Source organism: Cygnus olor, chromosome 2 (genome assembly GCF_009769625.2).
Source record: "Cygnus olor isolate bCygOlo1 chromosome 2, bCygOlo1.pri.v2, whole genome shotgun sequence".
In the NCBI taxonomy this organism is placed as follows: domain Eukaryota; kingdom Metazoa; phylum Chordata; class Aves; order Anseriformes; family Anatidae; genus Cygnus; species Cygnus olor.
Genome location: NC_049170.1, coordinates 49,969,452 through 49,993,084, shown reverse-complemented (window position 1 = coordinate 49,993,084; position 23,633 = coordinate 49,969,452). Strand labels below are relative to the sequence as shown.

General features: G+C 39.9%; 3 protein-coding genes across 8 annotated transcripts in view; 1 reads left to right on the top strand and 2 right to left on the bottom strand.

Moving 5' to 3' along the window:
* The window catches only part of GPLD1 (glycosylphosphatidylinositol specific phospholipase D1), a 29,650-nt gene extending 22,793 nt beyond the window's left edge, over nt 1–6,857 (bottom strand). For 2 of the 3 annotated variants that reach the window (XM_040549847.1, XM_040549848.1), the window contains exons 1-3: nt 6,501–6,857; nt 3,576–3,631; nt 2,814–2,892 (exon numbers count right to left, since the gene is read on the bottom strand). In XM_040549847.1, the coding sequence (XP_040405781.1) occupies nt 2,814–2,892; nt 3,576–3,631; nt 6,501–6,597 (232 nt within the window). In that variant the 5' untranslated portion in view covers nt 6,598–6,857. The remainder of the gene's footprint in view (nt 1–2,813; nt 2,893–3,575; nt 3,632–6,500) is intronic. The other variant, XM_040549850.1, reaches the window with a different exon arrangement.
* ALDH5A1 (aldehyde dehydrogenase 5 family member A1) lies at nt 6,828–17,504 on the top strand. Its single transcript, XM_040549851.1, has 10 exons — nt 6,828–7,614; nt 7,704–7,787; nt 9,394–9,564; nt 9,847–9,963; nt 10,410–10,553; nt 11,441–11,584; nt 11,976–12,134; nt 13,392–13,561; nt 14,410–14,468; nt 14,650–17,504. The coding sequence occupies exons 1-10, from the start codon at nt 7,012–7,014 to the stop codon at nt 14,853–14,855; spliced, it is 1,857 nt and encodes a 618-aa protein (XP_040405785.1). The 5' UTR covers nt 6,828–7,011; the 3' UTR covers nt 14,856–17,504.
* The window catches only part of KIAA0319 (KIAA0319 ortholog), a 64,110-nt gene continuing 55,867 nt past the window's right edge, over nt 15,391–23,633 (bottom strand). For all 4 annotated transcript variants that reach the window (XM_040549846.1, XM_040549842.1, XM_040549845.1 and 1 more), the window contains exon 22: nt 15,391–21,660. The gene's annotated coding sequence lies outside the window, so the exon portion shown is untranslated. The remainder of the gene's footprint in view (nt 21,661–23,633) is intronic.

Genomic DNA, 23,633 nt, shown 5'->3' with positions numbered 1-23,633 from the left:
ATTTTGTATGATTTATATTTTCAAAAGATATGCTAGATTTATCTTATGTGATCTTGGTTTGAGGGAACTGGAAATTTTGTATCTGCTCCCTTTCTCTGTGCCTGTGAGTACAAATGAATATCACCTCTCAAGTGGAGAGCACAAAAAGAGAAGCTGTTGAGTAAACTAATGCATCAAATTCTATGGAGAAAAGCTGATGAGCATAGCAGTTAACTCAATACCTTTGGGACAGATTATCAGTTTGCACAGGGCTGAGGAAGGCTAAGTCATCATGATCATTTTTTACAGAATTGAAAACTTGCCAAGTTTTCAGTGTGGTAGTAGAAAGGCGAGGAGGAGGAAAAATCCAAAGGTCTCCCTTTGAAGCATCAGTTATTACTCTCACTTGAATTTGTACATACGAGATTCTGTAGGATCTGCCAGTGACCTTGCCTAAATTTTTTTCTGTACCTTATATAAAATGGAGGTCAAAGTAGTACTGAAGTGATAAGACCAAGCAGCACAATATTAAATTATATAAATGAGTAGGGGGAAGAAGGTAGAAGGAGATGTTCTTTGGGCCATCTTGGAGGAACAGAATGTGTTTGTTCAGGCAGAACTGTGAAACTGCAGAAGATTAGGGTATGTTAAATGCTAAAACTGGGAAAGCAGACCTTTTGGTTGATTTAATCACTTCCTGGCCTCTTGACATTTTAAACTGTAGCTGAACTAGATAACATAAAGGAATTTAGGATAGTATTTGTTAGACCAAAATTAAACATTCACAGAATAGACTTCTACATCCAAGTTTGTTTCCTGCCTGGAAAGGCAGTCTAGATGTCTATGATGCTGATCTAGAGGCACATAGTTCAAACAAGTCAGCTCTGTAGAGATACCTATTTCTTCCACATTGACTAAGGAGACTGCTTAGTCCAAACATGGCCCAAACAAAAAACAGGGCAAGATGGACCCCAACTTTACTGAAGCAATATGGACTGGAGGCTGCAGGTAGAGAGGCTCTGGTCACTGAACTGGTATAAGCAGAAATCAAAACTGTCAGAAGGGAAATAAGAGGTAGATAGAAATAACCAAGTTAAGGTAGAAATTGAGGAAATCCTACGATATTATCAGTCCTGAAAACAAGGCAAGGGAGACTAAAGTCTGGGACAAAATGTTAGCAGAGCCAGGTAGATGACCAGTAATAGCAACTTGGTTAAGTGACACGAGACAGAACCAGTATTAAATGCCAGAGCAGAGGGGCAATCTGAAAGTGAAAAGAACACTATGAAAGGGAAGATCCCCCTTTAGTATGCTGGATGGGGCAACCTGCCTGTCAGGATATACACCAAGTAGTAGCTGGGATAGCTAAGGGTCAACAACAACCTATAACTGAGAGTTAACAAGAAGTCTAGCTGCCATTTTATGATTTAAGACTCCAAGAAGATCAAGAGATGAGAAAAGAGAGGGAAAATTGTCCTTGGAAAGACAAATAAGGATTTTGCAGTTTGAGGCAGGAAAAACAGATACAGAGATAAACGGAGCCACTAGCAATCAGCTGAAAAACATGTAAAAGATAAGGTAAACAGAAAAAAGATCCTAAGAATGCTCTGGATTTAATGGATCTGAATTTGCATGAACTACTAAAATAAACCACCTACCCTCAACAATCAATTGGCCAGATAACCTCACGCAAACTATGTATCACTGCCTTGTTTCTGGTGTCTGCATACACATCCTGATAGCTTGTTTATGGGAGGACAGACTGTCTTTGCCCCATTTGCCAATTTCTCACTGTCCAGATTTAACATTTTGGTAGCAAGTATCCTGTACCAAGACTTATCTGGCTGATTTATAATTCTGATGTTGCTGGAGAAGCTGATTATGAGCACGAGCTGACGTATTAGAATTGAAAAATCAGGAAAAATCAGGACTAGCTGCAAGTCTAGACATACTCTTTACAGCAACAGGAGGCTAATTTTGTAGTGCAGTCTTTAGATCTGCAAGCATGAAAACTAAGCCTGACACTGATTTCAAATAGGGACCAGTAAAAGGCAAAAGACAGTATGCAGTCTAGAAACAGAAAGACTTTAACCTGACAGAATCACAGAATCATAGAACAGCCCATGTTGGAAGGAACCTCAAAAGGCCATCAGGTCGAAGCTTTTTGGGAAAAGGTGAAATTAATTGGCACACTGCCCAATTGCATCACGAAAATCTCCAGCGATGGGAATTCTGCCATATCCCTAGGGAAGTTGTTCCAGCAATTGACTGTTCCCATTGTAAAAAATTTCTTTCTAATATCAAGACAAAACCTTTCCTGGTGCAGTTGGTACATTGCCTCTTGTCAAAAGATCACAACACATTACTGTCACTTTCTTTTTTCTTTAGCAGCAAGTCACACACTATTTTTTTCATTCTCCTGTCATCTTTGTGACTGATCTGGCAGAAGTTAATATTTCCTAATATAGAAGTTAGCTCTACACTTTTCCTATGACTTAGAAGAAAGATTTTTTATCCTCTCAATTCCTCCCCAGGTCAGTACTCAGTAATCTAACCTATTTCAGTCAAACAGCATCCTTCTATCATATTGCTGTACATATTAAACAGTTAAATTTACCCAGAAGTTATTTTCTGAAAAATGTTTTCAAATGTATTGTTATAAAGTTCTACTAACAGGCTCAAAATACTAACAAAAATGGTGGATGTTTTTGCAGGATGTTTTTGGCCATACTTCATTTTTTACAACACAACTATTTTTGACCCTACTAAATTCTGTAGCACTTTCACATAACGATACAGTTGTTACAATATTGGACTCAAAAATCTTTTCTTACCATTTTTGCAGATTGAAGGATAAAAGGCATCAGGATAAATGCTTCCAGCCTGAAATGCATCTTGGTGGTTTAGTAACAACTGGGAAAAGGATAGGGGTGGGAAAGGGAGTCAGAAAGCTATTACATAGCACAAAACCACAGTATATTGCCAATGTCAAAGATAAACTTTAAATATTGCCAGCAAGACACAGCTATTATCTTGGTAAAATACATCATTTCAGTGTCATCATCATCCTCACCCCTACCCCCACCCCACCCTCAATCCTTCTAAGTGAAACCAAACTAATCAGTGCACACTGTAACTTCAAAGGCCGTTTAGGAAAGTACTTATATGATGATATAACTTGGGTACTGCTGGTCACCTTCTGAAGGCGCCTTCCTCCTCTTGGCTAGACACAAAGCCTGAGCTGCTAACTTCCATCCTCTGAACCACGCCATAGCTGTCTACAGGAGACGATGTCAATACTTCCCTTGAGTGATCTCCTACTTTCATAAAATACCAAGTTATATAAATTGGTCTTCTTTACATTGTCCTAGAGAACATTAAATGTGTTTTAAACACAAAACATATGTGTTTTGTTATGTGTTTATGAAAACTGTTGACAAGTGCTCTGGTGGATTTTTCAACAATAAAGTTAAAAATACAGTTTAGGCACAGTAGTTACACACATATTACTCAGAACTTATAATAAAGAAATGTAAGTAGACAAAAAAAGACTCAGAAGAAAGGTGTAGACAGTTAAGCAATAATATGCTTCCTACCTGTCTGTAATTAACATTCCCTTCACGCGAAATGAAAAATTCCAGAGCTCTATGTGCTGAAAAACAACATATTGAAGTATTGATTGATACATATTGTAACCAGGCCAATTGTTTGTTAGATGCATTATCAAAAATAGATTATACTGCATTATCATACCTATGCCAACTGGCACAGGCATAGGAAGTATTACTTCTCCAAAAAATCTGTGCATGTGAGATGGTCTAGGGACCGAATACAGAAATGCTGTTTCTGTGGCACATCTGAACACAGAGGTCTCATCAGACTCTCCCTCACCCCAGCTCTCAAGATGAGCAACAAAGATGAAAATGTCTGACAGCAAGTAAAAAGGAACTCTTTATGTCCCGAATCGAGCTACTGACAGTGGAACATGGAATACACCTGGATACACATGGAATATGTATCATAACTTTCTAGCTGTAAAGGACCCACATGAATTGTGTTTAAGTTTCACTGTCCTCAGGAATCAACATGCTTACTAGTTTGATTAATTTTTAACATGTATGAAAAACAACCAAAATCTAGAGCCAGCAAAGTAAATAATGCTATTTATTCACTGAATAGGTAGACATTCTTACTGCCAAACTGTTTATTAAGCAAGAAAAATAAAAGAATGAAACAAATTTATCACTTTTCTTTAATGAAATTTTGTTCTAATTAATGTTAAATGCCAGGGACAATCATTTAGCGCTTTCCTAAAAACACCCAACATTGCCTCTAAAATTACTCAGTTGAAACTACATGCATGGGTTATCTTCTTTACCTTCCCCCACTCAAGGTTTGTTCCTCACTTGAACTACTTACAAACTAAGACTGATTTCCCTGTCAATACGACCCAGAATATGCTGAATTTAAGGTGATCCTTACCAAAATAATTAAACCGCCGAAAAATTCACTCTCATTCTCGAATAAGATATGGACAAAACCAAATGTTCAAATTATTTGAATCTTACACACTGCTGTTTCAAACCATCCTTAAGCGAATAGGTTAAGAGATACTTAAGGACCAAGCAACAAGCTTGTTGTTCCTGCAACAAGCCAAAATAAAAATAAATAAAAATAAATAAATAAATAATAATAATAATAATAATAATAAAATTCTCGGTTTTGCAGTTGTTTTTTTTCCCCTCCTGTCTCCTACCATCCCTGACTTCTCTTGTTAGTCGGATGGCCCAGATCCCACGAGCTCACCTCTACAATGAACTTTGTGGAGGGATCTTTACAGCCCCACACAACCCTGTCGTTGTGCATGGAAGAAAAGCCCGTTTGCTCAAACCTGCCTCCGAGAACGAGGCCTTGGCAAGTAGGACACAGCACTGCTGAGCACATCGCACATGATCAACATTTTGAACAGGCAGAACTTTTCACCATTTTAAAGTACTTTCAGGAGTGTGTCCAGGAGAGACTTTGGTGCTAGTTTTGAGTCATAAGAATTCTCTTCTGATTTTATTTTTTCTGGAATATTCAGTACTTGGATTTGGCAATAACTTCCTTTATCTTATCATTGTGAAATTTTATTTGTACAGTAATAAAAGTGCAGTTTTTAGCAATATCAGAACTGAGCCCATTTTAATGTCATTTTCAGACAAATGGACAATATTTGCTGTAAACGCTGATGCGACAGTTAAATGTACACATGATTTCTCAGACAACCAAGATCTTCAAATTATATAAAGTCATTTTTTCTGTAATATGCTTCCTTGATTAGATTAAAATGACTGCTTTGGGGCAGATCTGTAAGATCTTGTTTCTCTTTGTAGATTTCTTGAAAACACCCTGTATTCTATCAAATATGTCATTTCAAGTTTTCAGAAGCTCACGTTCAGTAATTAGGGCTCAAGGCTTACAAAGATGTATACGTTTGCCTAACTTCAGGCAGTGTGACTTCTCTTACTGGTTACTATGTGCTTCTTGACATATCATTAGGAAAAGCAAATGTTTGTAGGACACTGACCAAAGGTACAGGACTCAGTACACTGAGCATACTCTTGGTTTGAAACAAATGCCATGAATTCTGGGTTACAGCTTTTAACTTGTTCAAATTTGCATGTATTCAGTAATTAAAGTCTGAGATTACCTGAATACATACAGTATTATATGTTTTACATTCTATCTGTTTTGAGCAATGGATTTAGAGTCAGAAACTGAAGAATGACCAAATAAATCCATCAATTAAAATCTACTACAAGTAAACATTTGAAAATAACCTCCAGCTACCTATGAATGTTTTCTCAAGAATTACTGCAGAAACCAGATTTTAAAAATAACACATGCGTGCAAATAAGAAATTCAAAACAAAAACGTTTCCCCACTTTGACGTTCACTCAGTTCTCTCAATTTTTCTACAAAGCTAGGTTGTTTAGGCTACATGATAGCAACCTACCAGAAAGAGACATAGAACAAAATTTTCATGACATTAGTCACAGACACAAATGCATTATAGTATTTTATTTATTTTATGCAGGTACAGCAAAATTCATATATAGTTATTTGAAAACAGGGCAACCAAAAATGATTTGTGTTATTCTCTAGTTTATATTTAAATACAAAAATCCTTTAATTAACAAAGATAAATATTTCTCTTATTTCTCCAGACAAAAAAAACATTTGTGTAAGACTTAAGAGACACAAACATTCCAGTTACATAATGTCTGTGTTTTAGAAGACAGAAAAATACGCAACCAAACTGATTCAAGCACTCTGCTTGCAAAAACAGTACGGTTGAGATTCAAACACCAAAAACAAACTACTCATTCATGCCATGTACATAAATATATAAAGAAAATGATGTGGAATGCTCATTACTTTCACATTATTCCCTACCATTACTTTCCAGACAAACCTGAGTTTACTTTTCTTCCCAAGCAATTCAAAACACAGGAAAATTCATTCTGAACGTGTCTTACCTATTTCAACATGCGTTGAGATTCCACTTGAAATACATCTTTGACAGAAACTGTACAGTATAACCATCAAAACAGACCAAATCTTCAGACCAGCCATGATGCTGATACGCTGGCTCAGGCTGTGGTTTTTTGGACGCCTGGAGCAGTAGCACTGTGACCTTTGAAATAGAGGTTACGGCACATGCCTGGTCTTTCAGACACGTTGCTGACACAGCAAGTAAACTACTGCAGTAGTGGGAAGGCCATTTTATATCTTACTTCAAATAATTTATATAAAAAAACATGGAGTCTATAGGTGTTTTGCCCTTTCTCTGGGGTTTGGGCAGTGCAGCTGCCATCACTGCACAGCAGCAGCAAGGCTTCTGTCTACGTGTAGCACAACACTGATGGGCAACCTCTCAGAGGAGGTGTGCCTCACTGCACACCTGCCTTTCGACACCAGATTTTACACGGAATGAAAGCCAGGTGCCAAGGCAGCGTTCGCAGAAACACGCCAGCCTGAAGGCAGTACATGCTCATAAACCTGTCGCGCAGAAGGGTCAGAGCTCCGCACTCATTACACACACACAGCTGGACCTTGCAGCCCGGGCTGAGGACGCAACTCAGCCCACTACGCGGGGTGGGAAGCCACCGAGCCGCGCTGCGGCTCCCAGCCGTCTTCCAGGCGCCCCTGACCCGGGAGCCGTGCGCTGCGCCGCCCGGCTTCCACAGCCAGCGGGGAGGCTGCGGGGCTCGCCCCGGCCTCGCTTCCCCTCAGCCCGCCCCGCTCCGCCGCGGCTCCTCCCCCGGAGCCGTGCCGAGCCGTGCGGCCATGTCGAGCCTCCTGCCCCTCCGCGCCGCAGCCGCCGCTCGCCGCCGCCTCCTGCTGCAGCCCCCGGCCGCCCCGGGCCCGGCGGCGGCGCGGAGCGGCAGCGGGGCGCTGCCCGGCGGGCTGGTGCGGCGGGGCGGGCTGGTGGGCGGCCGCTGGCTGGAGGCGCCCGCGGCCTTCGCTGTGCGGGACCCGGCCAGCGGGCAGGAGCTGGGCCCCGTGGCCGACTGCGGCGCGGCCGAGGCGAGGGCGGCCGTGAGGGCCGCGCACGGGGCCGGGGCCGCCTGGGGCCGCCTCCCCGCCAAGGTGAGCGGGGGGCCGGGGGAACGTGGTGGGAAGCGGGCCGGGCTCGCTGCGCCCACCCCGCGGCACAACGCAGCCCTGTGTCCCCTCAGGAGAGGAGCGCCCTCCTCCGCAGGTGGTACGAGCTGATGGTGGAGAGGAGGGACGACCTGGCCGCGATCATAACGGCGGAAAACGTGAGTGAGGGAGTGGGAGCCGCGGGGTTCCTCTCCAGAGGAGCCGCTTTGCCCTACAGCTGTGGTGCTGCATGGCCGAGCAGTTCTGGTCATCCTTACATGAGGAATACCCCTAAACATCCTCTAAGGCCAGGAATCCTCTAAGATCAGAAAGATACTCTGGAATCCCAAGCGTTAAAATACACATCTCCAAGCTCCAGATCTGTGAAAACTGTTAGTCTACTTGTGGTAATGTTTATCTTATTTGGAAGCATAACATATGGATGCATTAACATTAAAATGAAGTTGAATTCTCTCAAAACACCCAGTGTACATTTCACCAGTTAGCCACCATGTCTTTATTTATCAAACTATTTACTTAAAATTTAAGGTGGGCTTAGACTATTCATTGTGCACTCACACTGCTCTCTTAGGCCAATCGATAATGTTTCAAACACCACCTTTTTTACACACTTACAGTGTGCTATTTTGATAGCTATAGTACCTAGAAACCCAGCTGGAATCAGACCTACGTTGTGCAGAGGCATAGAGAAACCTAAACTGCCATCTTAATGGCAGAAATCATTGTGGTTTTTTTTTCAGTTTCATGCGTTTAAAAAGGGAAAATAACATAAATACTGTTATTGCCCCTTAGTATGTAAAATAAAAATTAACATTTTTTTTCTCTTATGTATTGCTTGAAATTAATTGTTAGATTTTATAGTTTATGCCTAATCATATGTAGCAAGACAAGGTTACTAAGTAGCTAGAAAGGATGTGTCCAGAAATACAGTCCTGATAATAAGGAAGAACAAACATTGCTGGAGATCATAGGTTGTGGTTTTTGGAGGCTTCTTTTTACTGCATTCTCTGTCTTTTAAGGACAGGGAAGCCATCTGACAAGTAATTAATAACTGCAATAATTACAATATCCCTTGTTAAACTGATGCACAGCGTCTGTGGCTTGGCCTCTTCAAGTGAAAATGATTTCACTGAAACTTGTAAGTGGGGATAATGAGTTATGTCTGCATCAGCATCTTATTTTGGATAGGAGTGGCTGTACCATTAAAGCAAATCTCCTGGTCACTTAACGTGTTTTGCTTTGCATCACAGAGCACTCTGGAAATTCACAGGCTGGCATCCTTTTGAGTAAAGCCATGCTGGAAGGTACCACAGCAGCTTCTCTGTTGTGTTCCAACAGCTAATGCTCACTCAGTCCACAGGACCAGACCGGGTGGTCCAAAGTAATACACTCCGAAACAATGGTCCCTGACATAAACTTGTAACTTTTGCCATGATTTGTATCTTCTTCAGAATGGTGGTAGCAGCTAACTGCAGAGTTTGTAAATAACACTTCACAAAGTTGTAAAACATGCTGTCCCAGCTCCTCATCTAGTGCAGGTACGAATCTGGGCACCACAGTCAAAGCACTGGCTATATAATGACTGTATGTTGAAGTCACATAACTATTGATGGTGAAATCATATCAAGTCCTTTCCAGAGACTGCAGTGTATGTGATACAGGATTATAAAGCACTCTGAAAAGAACTCTGAAATGACCTGAATATATTTGTATTGCTTCAGTCTGCCACTTACTTAGTGTATCTTCAATCTGATTTCATCAAAGGGAAAACCTCTGAAAGAAGCGCAGGGGGAAATCCTATATTCTGCCTCATTTCTGGAATGGTTTGCGGAAGAAGCTCGCCGAGTTTATGGTGATGTCATTCCAGCATCTGCAAAAGACAGAAGAATCCTGGTGCTGAAACAGCCAGTGGGAGTGGCAGCTATTATAACCCCAGTAAGCACAGCTGATTTTTTCACATCAGACAGAGGTTTTCAGCTCAGCCCACAGCATGGGGCCTTACGGCTCCTCTTGCCTCAAGAAACATCCCTGTAAAGTTTCATTTCTATGTTGTGCCTGCTTCTTCCTGAATTGGCAGTACTTTGAAATGTTCACCTAGGACAAAGCACATCATGCAGGTCTGTAGGCTACCACATAACTGCATAAAACGCCTGTTATTACTACAAAAACAGGGGACAAGATTTCCCCAAGTTTGATTGTTCTTTTCTCTCGTCCTAGTGGAACTTCCCCAGTGCTATGATTACCCGGAAGGTTGGTGCAGCTCTGGCAGCTGGCTGTACAGTAGTAGTGAAACCCGCAGAGGATACACCTTTATCAGCATTGGCTCTTGGAGAGGTGAGCTTTTATGCTAGGCTTTACATTAATAATGGACTGAAGCTGTAAATAAGAGCCCATAAATATCCCTATGGTCAGATGGCCTTTATTGGTAACTTTAGCCAACTTCATACATGAAGAAAGGACAAGTTGGCTGATTTGATCAAGAGGTTTTAGTTCATTAGAAATCTTTTGAAGTTGCCTCTAATATGGTGTAGAGCCTGAAAGCAGACCTGGCCATTGAGCCACAAGAAACATCTTTATATCCTTCCTTTGGCTACTTTGAATGACAGACAGCTTAAACATGGGTGAAACTGCACTCTTGACAATGTGGCATCTGTTAGCTGTGCTGTGCACCTTGGGCTCTTACTGGTTTGCAGACTGATTTCATCAAAGCAATAAACATAAACGGACTCTTCCTAATACAAAATGCGCTGATAATGCAAATTCTGTTTCTCTTGTTGCAGCTTGCAAACCAGGCTGGAATTCCTGCAGGAGTGTATAACGTTGTTCCTTGTTCCAGACAACAGGCACCAGCTGTAGGGGAAGTCTTGTGCACTGATCCATTGGTAGCCAAAATATCTTTTACTGGCTCTACTGAAACAGGAAAGGTACATAAGTGCACAGAATATCCTTGAAGATTATTACTGTGGTTGTACTGGAAAGGTAGGGGAAAGTGTGTGCTTCCAAACAGAGCCTTCTTCTCTGGCTACTGTATGCAGACAGTCCGAATAAGTGTGTATTTGTTGAGATACTGCCTATTTACTTCGGTGTCAGTACTTCATAGAAGGATGTCTATGTGCAACTTCTGCATAATTGTCCCTCATTAAATTGTAACCTGAACAGTTCTGTATAAGATGCTCGTGTTTCATATCATACTGTGACAGCATACTAATAGGAATGCTGAAACTGAATTTCAAAGGTGCTGTTTGGGAATGGCTTCTGTAGCTGAAAGAAATTCTTAGAGAAGCGAGACCCTTGCCTCTCTTGTATCAACTTTTTGTATCAGCCTTAACCAACAAGCAGTCTTGCTCATCAGTCCCCAGTGAAATCAAAAAAGCTGCAGAGTGTGGCTAAGGGTGGTAGAACTCTATGCAGTGCCCTTACACAGAAGGAAGAAAAACTCTTGATACCTAAGGCAAACCTTAATCCCAAATTTTGTCACATATTGGAAAATTGTAAGAGTAGTCAAGATTTTTATTACTGAAAGGGAAGTGAACAAGCAAACAAGTGACAATATTAGTATATAAAAGCCTGACCTGAAGTTGATGAAAATCCTTTTCTTTATTATTTCTTGGCCAGAATGTGATCTCTAAAGATTTTAATGAGTGAAATTAGTCCTTGTATTTGTGATGGGACAAAAAAAGATGGCCTAGCATTAAAGAGAAGATGCAAATTAACTTCCTGCCAGAGGTAGCTTTTCACTGCCTTCTGTCTGTAAGCTTTGTGGTTCCATAGTTTACCTCTGGTAGAGGTACAGGTTTCCATGTTTCTTCAGATACTGCTGAAGCATGCAGCTGGCACCGTGAAGCGAGTCTCCATGGAGCTTGGAGGGCACGCTCCTTTTATAGTGTTTGACAGTGCCGATGTGGACCGTGCTGTGGCAGGAGCCCTTGCTTCTAAGTTTAGAAACTCAGGACAGGTAAGAGTAACCATTTTGTCTTTGTTTCTGGGAGGAGAAGAGCTGTATATATAGTTTAAGCAGTATAAATAAACTACTTTATGTAAAAGGAAAGCATGGAACAATTCATTGTGAAGAGAGAGATGCTTGGGGCCACACATGGCTCTGGGCACTTAAGCCAGTTATCAGGCAGCAAGTCCAAATAACAACATAATAAAATCCCTTTCTTCATACTTTCATGGGCATAGAAAGATAAATGGCTGTTACTTTTGAGAGACTGTAGTAATCAAACTAGGCTGCAGTAACTGTAGTACTGTAGTAACCCGACATTGTGGCATGAAGGCCAGAATGAATTCATAACGAAATACAATATAAAATATTGTTTGCTTTTCCTTTTCATGTTTATTTTCAGACATGTGTTTGCACAAACCGTTTCCTGGTGCAAAAGGGAATCCATGACGAATTTGTGGAAAAGTTTGCTAAAGCCATAAGGAGCAAGCTACGTGTTGGAAATGGATTTGATGCAAATACCACCCAAGGGCCACTAATCAATGAAAAAGCAGTAGAAAAGGTACAAATAAAAGATTTCATTTTGACACCTTTATTTCCTTTTCATGATCCATAAAGTAACTTTGGAACTGTGTTTAACTTTTTTCACGTTTTTTGTTAGAAAGAATTAGCAGTGTGGCTGGGAGCTTGTTGTCTCCTCCAAACCCATGTGTGTATGTAGAGGAGCAGATGTGGCCAGTTAATGTAGAAGAGATTCCTCCTTTAGGAGGGAATGATTCTTCCTAGTTATTTCCCATCTGTTCTCAAGAAGAACATTTACTGAAATGTGATACACCGTGAGAGTTTGGTGGTGATTCTACAATTCTGAAGCATTGTGATTGAGAACTTGCCTCGGAGACCAGTGCCTCTAGCAAAAGCTAAGCACAATAACACACTGAGGTTAAAAATACCAGCACTCTGAATGCTGTAATCATTTGAAATTTTATATGCATGGCTTGGGTCTTCTGTTTTGTATGACTCATGACTCCAGTAATAAGTAAGATTGTCTATAATATTTCACCCTTCCTAAGTTTAAAGATTATTGAATTATGTGGTTCATACTTTCTAAGATACTATGGCTCGGTTATATGCTGGTTTGATTTCAGTCCCATTATATATGAATGCTGTCAGACTCTTTCTGTGTATAAAATACTGGAATATGAAAATACTCAGAACTATTTGCGAGACAAAGGATAAAACACATGGATGTAATGAAATTCCTTCCCTTTATGCATCACAAAAGTTTTGTGTATATCGCATGTCTATACACACACAGCAAGCACTGTAAATAGTCATGTAACTGCCTTTTTGTTACTTCAAAGGATTGTATTTTAGGTTGAGACTGCTACTTTAGTTTTCTCATTACTTTCTTGTCTTTGGATCAATTGTAGATGTACAGGAGTGGAGAATGATTTTGCCAGTACCATCTTGAAAGCTTACTTCTGTTGTCTTTCTCTTTAAATGACAGTCATGTACTTCTGTTTCGACAGTCCCTGATCATGGATATCAGGTGTACTGCTCAGTCCTGCAAAGACTTTTCTCATGTTATTTGTAATCCTTTCATTTCAGTAGAAAAGGTGAATGTATGTGACACTGGGGCCATACTCATAGTTTAATTCAAGAGAAATTTTAAGTAACATTGCAAATAGTCTTCTGCAAAGTATAAACCTCTCTTCAAAGTCTTCTCTTTAATACTGGATAGTATTATTTCTTCAGTGGAAAATATATTGATGTTCATTTTTAAGTCCTAACCTTGAGATTTTTGTTTTGCATACCTTAGGTAGAGAGACATATTAATGATGCAGTTTCTCAAGGAGCATCTATTGTGACTGGAGGGAAACGACACAGCTTGGGGAAGAATTTCTTTGAGCCAACATTACTGAGTAATGTTACAACAAAAATGCTTTGCACGCAAGAGGAGACATTTGGCCCTTTAGCACCGGTTATCAAGTAAGACCATTCATTTTCCAGATTAAAATACAGCAATAAAAAAGAATGACAGATTGTTTTGAATAAATAATATTTGCATGACTGCTTGCCAAAGGTTATTTTTGTGAGGCCAAATAAGAATCACAGAATCATTTAGGTTGGAAGACCTATGAACTAACACTAGCAAGTCCTCTACTAAACCATATCACTAAGCTAAGTCATTTAATAAGACTGTGGTAAATACGTGGAAACTTACTGTGCACACCTAGCCTGTTTGTTTCTCTCTTGACCTGATTTAAGTCTCTGCAGCTTTTCAAAAATGGTTTTCTTTTAAACTGCATCAGCAATTAAGCTGGGGCAGGTAACAGCAGAACTCTCACAAATTTCATGTTTTGCAGAATGAAGGGGGAGGCAGGAGCTTGCAATTTGTAATGATTTGCTAGCCCTGCTTTTCTGACTGAGGATGACTTAGCTCTGTACCTCTTTTTGCTCCTTAAAACCTTCCCTGCCTCCATTCAGAATGATTGGATATGACGGAAGAACATGATAGGGTAGGTCATCTATCATAGCTGAGAGTGCTTATGTAGTTCGGGAAATGAGTGAGCTAACCCATAGGAAGTAAAGGTTTAGCTACCAGTATCTATGGAGGATGAAGGCAATCCTAATTATTTAACTGTGGTTTAGTTTAAAGTAAGTGGTAGAAACTCCTCCATTGCTTCAAAATGAAAATTAAAATAGATACTGAAAATACATTTTTGGAAAAAAATTCACATTGACTTATTTCTGATAAAGCTGCATCTTTGCAGTAAGTGAGCAAGATGGTAGATGAACTGCAGGCCTCATTTCTATTTTTTTCTTTATATTGACAGATTTGAGACTGAAGAAGAAGCTATTGCCATAGCAAATGCAGCCAGTGTGGGTTTAGCAGGTATGCCTTTCTTTCAGATAAATACATTGTTGAGGTTTTTTATAAGATTCAGTGTTAAGGGGGTAACAATTTTTAATGAAACGACAGACATCGTGTCAAGAAGTATCTTTTTCAGTCTTCTGCAACTGTTCTTTCAGACTTTTTTTTTTTTTCATTCTGTACCTCTGTTTCTGCATGGCAGGATATTTCTACTCCCAAGATCCAGCTCAGATCTGGAGAGTTGCAGAGCAGCTGGAAGTTGGAATGGTTGGTGTAAACGAAGGCATAGTCTCCTCAGTGGAGAGTCCTTTTGGTGGGGTAAAGCAGTCTGGCTTAGGACGAGAAGGTTCAAAGTATGGCATTGATGAATACTTAGAAATAAAATACGTCTGCTTCGGAGGCTTGTAAAAATCTTCAGAAAGCACAATCCCAACATTTTGGAAAAGAGCGTTGTAATTTTAAAAGCTTTTTGAACCAGAATTATGTTATGAATGCAACATTTACCTTCTTCAAAACTAAGCAACCCTGTTCTGTATGCATAGAGATATTTACAACATTCTGTGCTGCCACATGTTTTTACATGTTTGTACGTTGTTTTTGACCAATGTGATCACAGTGCCCATTATCTCTAACAAGGAGTAGGGAGGAATGCACATCTGTTATCCTTAGATTACCCCTGTGTAGTTGGGAGGACTTGGAGACTTCTGCATTATGAAAATAGATCATAGCCTGTGTCAAGGGGAAAACTGACTACCATTCGTTGTTGCCTGCTTGAGTGTGTGTAGGATGTGGGAAGTGTTGAGAATGGCAGACTCCCTTTAGAGTTTTGTGTAAATACCAACATTTTCTAATGTGGTTATGTAACTTTCTTTTAGAAGCAGGCATGTCTCTTTTTAACTGGGGGATAATCTGATGCTTATGAAAGGTGAGGAGTGTTTTTTAGCTACTGCTAGGAGTTCATGCAGGTGAACGTACAGCTTTGTCAGTGCATGTTAATGCTGGCTGCAGAGCTGCCAGCTGTTCAGCTCCGGTCTTCTGAGCAAAGAGCTGTAATTTGTGCTTAACAGCTTACAGGTTTGGGATCGAACGCCTTTGTCTGGTATGTATGAGAGTCCCAGCTGTCCTGGGAAAACATCAGCAAAGGACAAAGAGTTGCCGGCGTAGTGAGTAGTAGGAGGAAGGTGGGATGTACGGTTACAGGAATAACTTGTAGAATTGTCAGGGGACACTGAAAGGGCTGTATGAATGAATTCCAAGTGGTGACATGATGATACACATAACTCCCTTCTGCGAAAAGAATGTCCTTTTGTAAAAGGAAGGTCACTGATGTAAATGTTGCTCAGCGTCTAGAATGTTACCCACCACCTCCAAAGAACAGGAGCAGATAGATGGTTCAGTTCCTCTGGGCTTTGTGCCTTGAATCAGATTTGTGCTCACACAGGAAAATAACCTTTAAGGAGGAAGGTACAAAAACCTTTAAAATTGGCTAACTTGTGGTTTAATAAGGACTTAAGTAAAAATGACTAGAGGTGAAACTTTTACCCATAACCTCACTATTTTAATTGTCATCTTTAAGGATAATTTAAAGAATCCTTAATATGACACAAACAGTACTGTTTAAACGTTATTATTTCAATGAGACTTGAAGCATTTAAAAAAAAGTGCAATGCTAATTTGGCAAATAAATCAACATAGCAGAGACTAAGGAGAAGAAATTTTCTTTCCTGTACTTAAATTGTTTGGTGGGATTTTACCCATTAATTACTGAAAAAAAATAGAAGGTAACATACCACTTCTTCCTAATGAATGTACCCTATGAAATGGGCTATTTTAAGATATTTTATCCAATGAAGCAAAAAGGTACCAGGTACCATAAGACTTACATGAAAGAAGAGCCAGAGCTGAGTTTCACAGAGTTTTATAAAGCGCACATGAGGTAGCATTGACTGCTGCTCATTATTTCTAAATATTTTTTTATGTTTATATTTATCTAACACTTGAGACCAGGTGGGTGTTTGTATGTAACACATTACTTGTCAGTAAATGTATATGTGTGCATCCTGCCAGTTGAAGGACAGGTAAAGAACACTTATTGCCCTTCCAAGCATTTCCAATGCACCAAAATAAATGCATGTTTAAGGTAATAAGGACTTAATACTGTTATCAGTTGCCGTACATTTGTCTTTTTTTCCAAGAACAAAAAAGGATAGCCAACTTCTACCTACACTAATTGCAAGAAACCTTCCACCCAACCTCTGAGATTACACTACTGAGCACACAGGCTACATGAATTCAGAGAATATGAGGATGTGGAACAGGGAGCTCTTTGCCAGCTTTGGCTGCCAATACATTGTTTATTTCTTACTGGAAAGTGTAACGAGGCTGAAAAAAGGTCATAACTTGGTGTCTGGGTACTAATAACACAGTGGTGCAGGCACAGTTGTGGATGTTGTACACAGGTTGGAATATCTGCCGCTTTAATTGCACAGATTTAAAACTGTCTGCATGTGATCTGCAGTATGAGGTCAAAGTTATCTCATTTACTGCTGTATGACAGTGCAGTTCTCAATGTAGGTGTACTTCTTGGGACAGTGCAGTTGGAGGATAAACTTTTTAGCCGGCTGCTCTATTAATTGTAAAAATTAGTGATCTGATGCATTGGTGCATTTAAAATCTTCATGTATTTCTAAGAATAGCACTGTTAAAATTAATGAGTAAATGTTTACTTTTTTCCTAGCATTTTTTTTTTACTATGCCTGATAACAAGCACAAAACATAATTAATAAGGTATATAGGCTTTAAAAAAAGCCTTTGTCTAGATTGGATTGTGGTAGGATTCCAGCATAGCAGCCTTGTGTCACTGAAGTCTACATCAGTAAGCACAGAATAATCTTGAAGTTGTCTTCAAAACAAAAGCTGTGATTCTTTAACAAAACATATACTTGAATTCTTACACCTCAGTTATGTTGATTACATTTGTGATAGTTCAGCGATTTCTGGATACTAAAACTGCAATGGAAAAATGTTTTCAGTTAATAAATAACTTCTGTGAAAGCACTGGATTGTGTGGTTCATTACCTTATTTACTGCTGAACTGATGGAGTGACAGTAGCTACATTATGTTCAGGCCTCAGATTTCCACAGAAATTTTGTTGTGCCAACTTTAGTACTGGAAAAAAAAGACACTTCTCTGCATCCAGATGTTCTTTAGATGTTTATAAGCGAGGTGGCTCCTGATCCTGGTAACACCAAGCCAGTAGAGTTAAGAAAAAACAACAACCAGTGCTACTCAGAAGTATTTCAAAAGTATTTCAAGTTTGACCAATATCTAGTATTTAATTTTGAGTAGCTGGTTCTTGTTCTTCATTACCACTTATCACTAAGATCTTGGCATTTAAGTAAACACTTAACCAGGCTAGAATCCTGTGGCCTATTAAATTTCCTTGGCAATTTTTAAAAACACATTTTATGCTTGTATGATTAAGTGTTTTCATAATCAAGCTTTGCAGAATGCAAAGGGTTTGCAAATTGTAAAATAGTTTATACTGTTCTAAAACCAACAGGCACATACTACTGGGAATCGGGCAATCTTGCAAGTTAAAAAAAAAATCTCCAGTTAATTTGGTATTGAAGTAACCATCTCCCTGTAACTGGCAGTTTTATGTATAACTGATCATGTCCTTTATCCTAGCCCTACTGCTTATAGAAAGCTTACAAAGATTTATATATGGTGTTCAGAAGGTTTAAGTAAAATTTTAGCACTTGTTTAAAGTGTTCCTTGTCAGAACTTCTGTCTAGGGCCTTCCAAGACATGTGACGTTGGTGTGAGCATGTAGCGAACAGTTTTTTCATTGTGCCACTGAATTCTGAAGCACCTTAGCAGAACTGCTGCTGTGCTTTCTGTTGCACACATTCGAGGCTTTCATTAGCCTACTTCAGGGGAAGGGGGAGGCTGCTGCTACTACTAAAACTTACAGTGCAATAACAAATGGGCAGATTCCATTCTTCAGTAAAGGACATTATGTATCTCATCAACCTATTCAGCAACTGGTATTCCCTTGTAGGAGTCAAGTTTATGAATGTAAGAAATGCAACATATACTGTGACACCATATATCCAAATACACTTTAAAAGTTGCTTTTATGGTGTGTTTCTCCTTAGGGAGGGACACTTGAATCTCACAGTACCTTTTATCATCATGATTTAGTACAAGCTTTATAGACACCAATGCATGGATTCTTTTCTCATTCAGGAACAGGCAGTATAATCTACCCCTAGCTTACAGGGATATTTTGGGTTATATTGCACGCCAGCACCACTGATTACCACAAAGCAGCCACTGTACTTACAAACAGTCAAGTACTGCATTTGCTATAGAATAAACCACAAAACTGCTCAACCTCCCACACTTTCAAGACAGCTGGTGAATACTCATGTACAGCCAATTACACCAAGGACAAGTACAACGTGGAAACTCTGTGAGCTGCAGTAAAAGAGCTTTTCTGCTCCCCGATGTACTGAATTATGCCATCTTTCTGCAAAAGGATACCTTTTTGCTTTGTCAATAGCAAGGCAAAAGATCAGGTATCACACTGCTTTTGTGAGTACAGACTTAACCTATGCTATGAAGCTTCTCTCTCTTAGCCCAGCTTGAGTGTTTAGTCCAATACACAACACATCTAAAACAAGTTCTTAGAAGGAGAGACAAAACTTTATTTTTTATTTAACTAATAGTTACATAAATGTAATAGTTTCAGCTCAGAAATAGTTCCAGTTACAATAAATTCTCATTTGCAATAAGTAACACTTTCTAGAAACAGATTCTTCATATAAAATCTGCAATAGCTCACCCATCCACCTACAGGGAGAAGTGCTTCCATACAGAGACAAACTACTGATTTGTGGCTCATCTGTACTTGATACGAAGCCTATGCAAAATAAAGTTTTGTTTGTTTTTAATTTTATTTCTCAGCTTCAAGGTTCCCTTCCCTGCCACAGGGAGTTCACGACCTAAAAATTGTATGAAATAGTTTTGTTTTTTTTTGCTGCAGAGGTATGGGAGTAGTATTCTAGTTACAGATCAATAATAGGCAATAGCTGATGTTAAGAAATTAATTCATTTCTACGTTGTTTCCCTTCTTTCATAGGAAGGTTTTCCTCTCTCAATCCTCATAAAAATGTCTCAAAAGACTAAAGTAGTTGTCATTTTGTAACTGCCATCTGAATGCTCCAGCTGACTACAGTCCATTATCAGTATATTGAGGGGCAAAATTAGTTTCACGTGAGGCTTAAAAGAGTAATAGGAAATTTGCCTAAGAAAATTATTTCAAGAACATAAGAATAGCCTAAAGAAGGTTCAAGTTCATCTTGTGTGTACTTTTGTTTGCTGCAACAGACCAAGAAAAAAAAAAAGCCATCATAAAAGCAACCACATCTGACAGAACAGAACAGGTGCTTGATGAGTAGCTGTATGTCTGTCAGAGGGACATGCTCGATTCCTGTTTACCTGAAAGGATGCAGTTGAAAGTGTATTCTCACACATGAAACAGTAACAATCTTTTTTTTCCCCTCCCCAAGTAAACTCCTCTATAACTAGACTTCACATTTTGCTTGGATTTCTCAGCAATCTACTCAGTTAAAATGAAAGGTTGAACCACAGGACAACAGGCTTTGTATGCGCACTTCAGCAGACTTGCCCAGGTAAGTTTCAGTTTGTACGGCAGTTGTATTTTGGTTAAGAAAAATTAAAAACACAAAACTGTTTGCAGCATGGCAGTGTTGAGTACTGAACATGATTAATGCGTCAGGCAGTAATGGCAAGAAAGTTTTTTTTCTAAATATACTCCCTTCTTAAAATGCAATGAAGGCAGCCTTTTTACATAGCCGGACAACCTCTATGTGTGCACATATCGGCACCTATAAACGTAAAACAAAGATGCAATTGAAAATCAAGTACTTACACCAAGGCTACGATGCACTCTAAGTATTAGCACACTGCCTACTAAGAGAGCATCTTACCAGTGCTAAGCTGTCAATTTATTCTTTATTTTCAATGGACTTTGCACCCTACATAGCAAGCTGTATCTCAGAAGAGCAGAGGAGACTGCTGGGATGCAGTACATCCATATTTCAGAAAGAGGATGGCAGCAATCTCTATGCATAAAAGAAAATTGTGTGGAAATGTGAGGACTGAGTATCTGCTTAAACCATCATAACCCAAAACAGAAAGCTAGCAGCAGTCCTGAATTCTGCCATAGTGTTTTCAGCTTAAGAGTTAACTTTCCTACCCCTTCCTTCTACCTGACATGCTCTAGGAAAGCAGTATTTCTAGAAATAAGTATTACACTGAATCAAGATAAAGGCTTGCTATATTCACTCCTCAATTCTTGACAAAATTATGCTTGGCCAAATGACACCAACATGTGATATCACAAATTCAGAGCCAGAAACTGTTATTTTAAACTTTGGTGCAAGTTCCATACTAATAGCAAGCCTGGTATTATGTATGATGAAAGACTTTTCCTTCCAAGGATATGGAAGAATTAAACCAGTACAACTAGAAGCTGCTCAAAAATCCAGCTTTCAAAACACAGCTAAAATACTGTTAGCCACAAAAACATCGAAGTGTCATCTAGAGAACAGAATTCAGTAAGCAGCTTCAACTTGGTAAGGCTTTAAGCAATAAGAAACATTAGACTAGTTTCTTACTTGTTAAGAGTGAGAAATATTTAGACAAATCGTGCAGACATTCTCATGGTACATGAGCTTGCCACCGGTCTGAAGATCGGAGCCCACAGTGTGCCCGTGTGGGAGATTTTTTTTTTTTTAATTCCTTGAAAGAACCATCTCCTAGACTTCAACACCAGGCTTTGAAAATGTAAAATAAACCCAACACACAAGTGACTGACTTCATAAAACTGAAGGATGCTGACTGCACTGACATGTACTAAAAGATAAGTTCATAGACAAAGGCACACTAGATATTTAGCAGAAGCAGTAAAGGAAAGATGCTGTGGAAGAAAAAGCTGGACAGCAGAGAATATAGAGCATAATACTAAGGGCTGGCTGAAGTTTGTCCTGTTCAGTCTTCTTACTGTAAGAAGAATGTATTCCTGTTGTATGTGAGAGGCCTGTATGTGGTGTGAAGCCCTGGATCTCAGCATTTGGTGGGGAGATCAAATCTATTGCAGTCAAGTATTCGGGTTCCCAGCTCCTGCAGAAGAAACACAAAGAACATGAGAAAGATGTTGCAACAGGAGAAATTAATGCTCTTCAGGTTGTGAAAAGTTATCAAAGAACATGGAAGAAAAGTTTCTTAAGAAGTTTGAAACTACAGGAGACTGTGACCTGCTGAAAGAAAATGGTGGCCATGCGTCATAGGTACAAGGCTGGGGCTGAAATCCAAACAGCAGCACTACAGCCTACCTGTGCTCACATCTCCACCCAAACAGACTTCCCAAGGATTAAAACATTTGTCCAGACCTTAGGGTTGTATGGAGCTCTGCTATCTAGAAGTAGCTCTAGCACCTGAAAACAGTAGTGGATAGATATCATAGCTGCAAGCGTGCCCAGCTGGTAGAACCCTTTTAACAACTAGATATGTTACAAGAGGAGCCCAACAGGTAGGCAGCACTGTATTTCGGGATGTGAGCAGATCAATATAAGGAATTGTGCACTGTCTCTGACTAAGAGACAGCCCTGTCTTAAGGCTGTGCAAGGGGAAGGAAAGCCCGAATCTGTTCTTGAGCTGACTGACACAAATAACTCACAAGATAAAGGAGACCAGACCATTGTCCAGTCAGCTCAGGGTGGAAGAACCTTATCCCATTCCCTTATACGCCCCTATATAACAGACAAAATGCTCTGGGGCTGGAGAATAAAGAGAGACAGGATCCAGGAAAAGCCAGTCATATAAAGTTGATGCACCCACTTGCATGCATGAGAACCATTCTCACAAGAAAAGCACATAAGGTAACAGTAACTGGAGATTCCCTACTGAGAGTCACTGAAGCACTCACCTATTTGCTGTCCAGATAGTTTCTCAAGAGAACTTTGCTGCCTACCAGGAGCTTGCATTGTGAACTCCCTGAAAGGCTTCTGAGCTTGCTGAAACCTATAGATTATCATCCAGTCCTACTATTCCATGTATAATGATACTGCAACAAGGCAACTTAGAACCATCAAGAGAGACTATATATCCCTTGGAGCAAGGTTAAAAGGATCAGGAGTACAGGTGGTATTCTCTTCTGTCCCTCCAGCCAGAGGGAGAGGTTCAGGAAGGAGACAAACTGAAAGGGTGAATGCTTGGCTGCACAGTTGGTGCCATACTCAAGGATTTGGCTTCTGTGATCACGGATCTACATTTGAAAAGCCAAGTCTGTTGGGAGTTGATGGGAGTCATCTGACCAAGTGGGTCAAAGGCGTCTTCACCAAAAAGCTGGCCAGACCTGTAACAAGGGCTTTAAGTTAAAATTTTGCAGGGGAAGGGGGTGGAGTTTGGAGTAAGAGAGAAGAGTCAGGGGGTGTTGATGTTATGTACCAACTGGGAAACACCTGTGAAATGCCTTAATGGAATTAGGGCTTGTTCCTCTAAAAAGGTGACATTGTCAACAGCACAACTAAAGTGCCTCTGTATCAATATATGCAGCATAGGTAACAAAAAGGAGGAGTTAGCTTTCCATCTGTACAGTGGCTGCCATGATCTAATTGCTGTCGCTAAAACTTGGTGGGACTAATCAAATTACTGGAACCAGTCAGCCTCACCTCGGTGCCTGGTAAGATCATGGAACAGATCCTCTTGGAAGTTAAGTGGAAGTATATGGAAGTCACAGAGGTGATTAAGAGACAGCCAACCTCATGAAGTTCAACAAGGTTAAGTGCAGGGTCCTGCACCTGTAGTGCAGGATGTCCCTGCCCATGGCCAGGGGTTGGACTAGATGATCTTTAAAGGTCCCTTCCCACCCAAACCATTTTATGGTTCTCTGAGTAATGGCACTGTAGCTGATGCAAAGTTGTAGCTGCTTGTGCAACTTCCATTCATTCTTTAAATGCATACTTCCAAGAGCATAATTCCTGCTAGAACATTTTAAGAATTTGCAGAGAATGGATTAAGCCCCAAATGCTGATTTTAAAAAGGAAAAAGTAGTTTTGGAAGTATTTTGTGTGGGTCTTAACTTTCTTCAGGAA

What these genes read in the sequence shown, in the direction of transcription:
- ALDH5A1 (XM_040549851.1), top strand. Translation starts at nt 7,012, where the DNA reads ATGCTCATAAACCTGTCGCGCAGAAGGGTCAGAGCTCCGCACTCATTA. An exon ending in CAGCATTGGCTCTTGGAGAG is followed by an intron (nt 9,964 to 10,409) that starts GTGAGCTTTTAT and finishes CTCTTGTTGCAG; the next exon opens with CTTGCAAACCAGGCTGGAAT. An exon ending in AGTTTAGAAACTCAGGACAG is followed by an intron (nt 11,585 to 11,975) that starts GTAAGAGTAACC and finishes GTTTATTTTCAG; the next exon opens with ACATGTGTTTGCACAAACCG.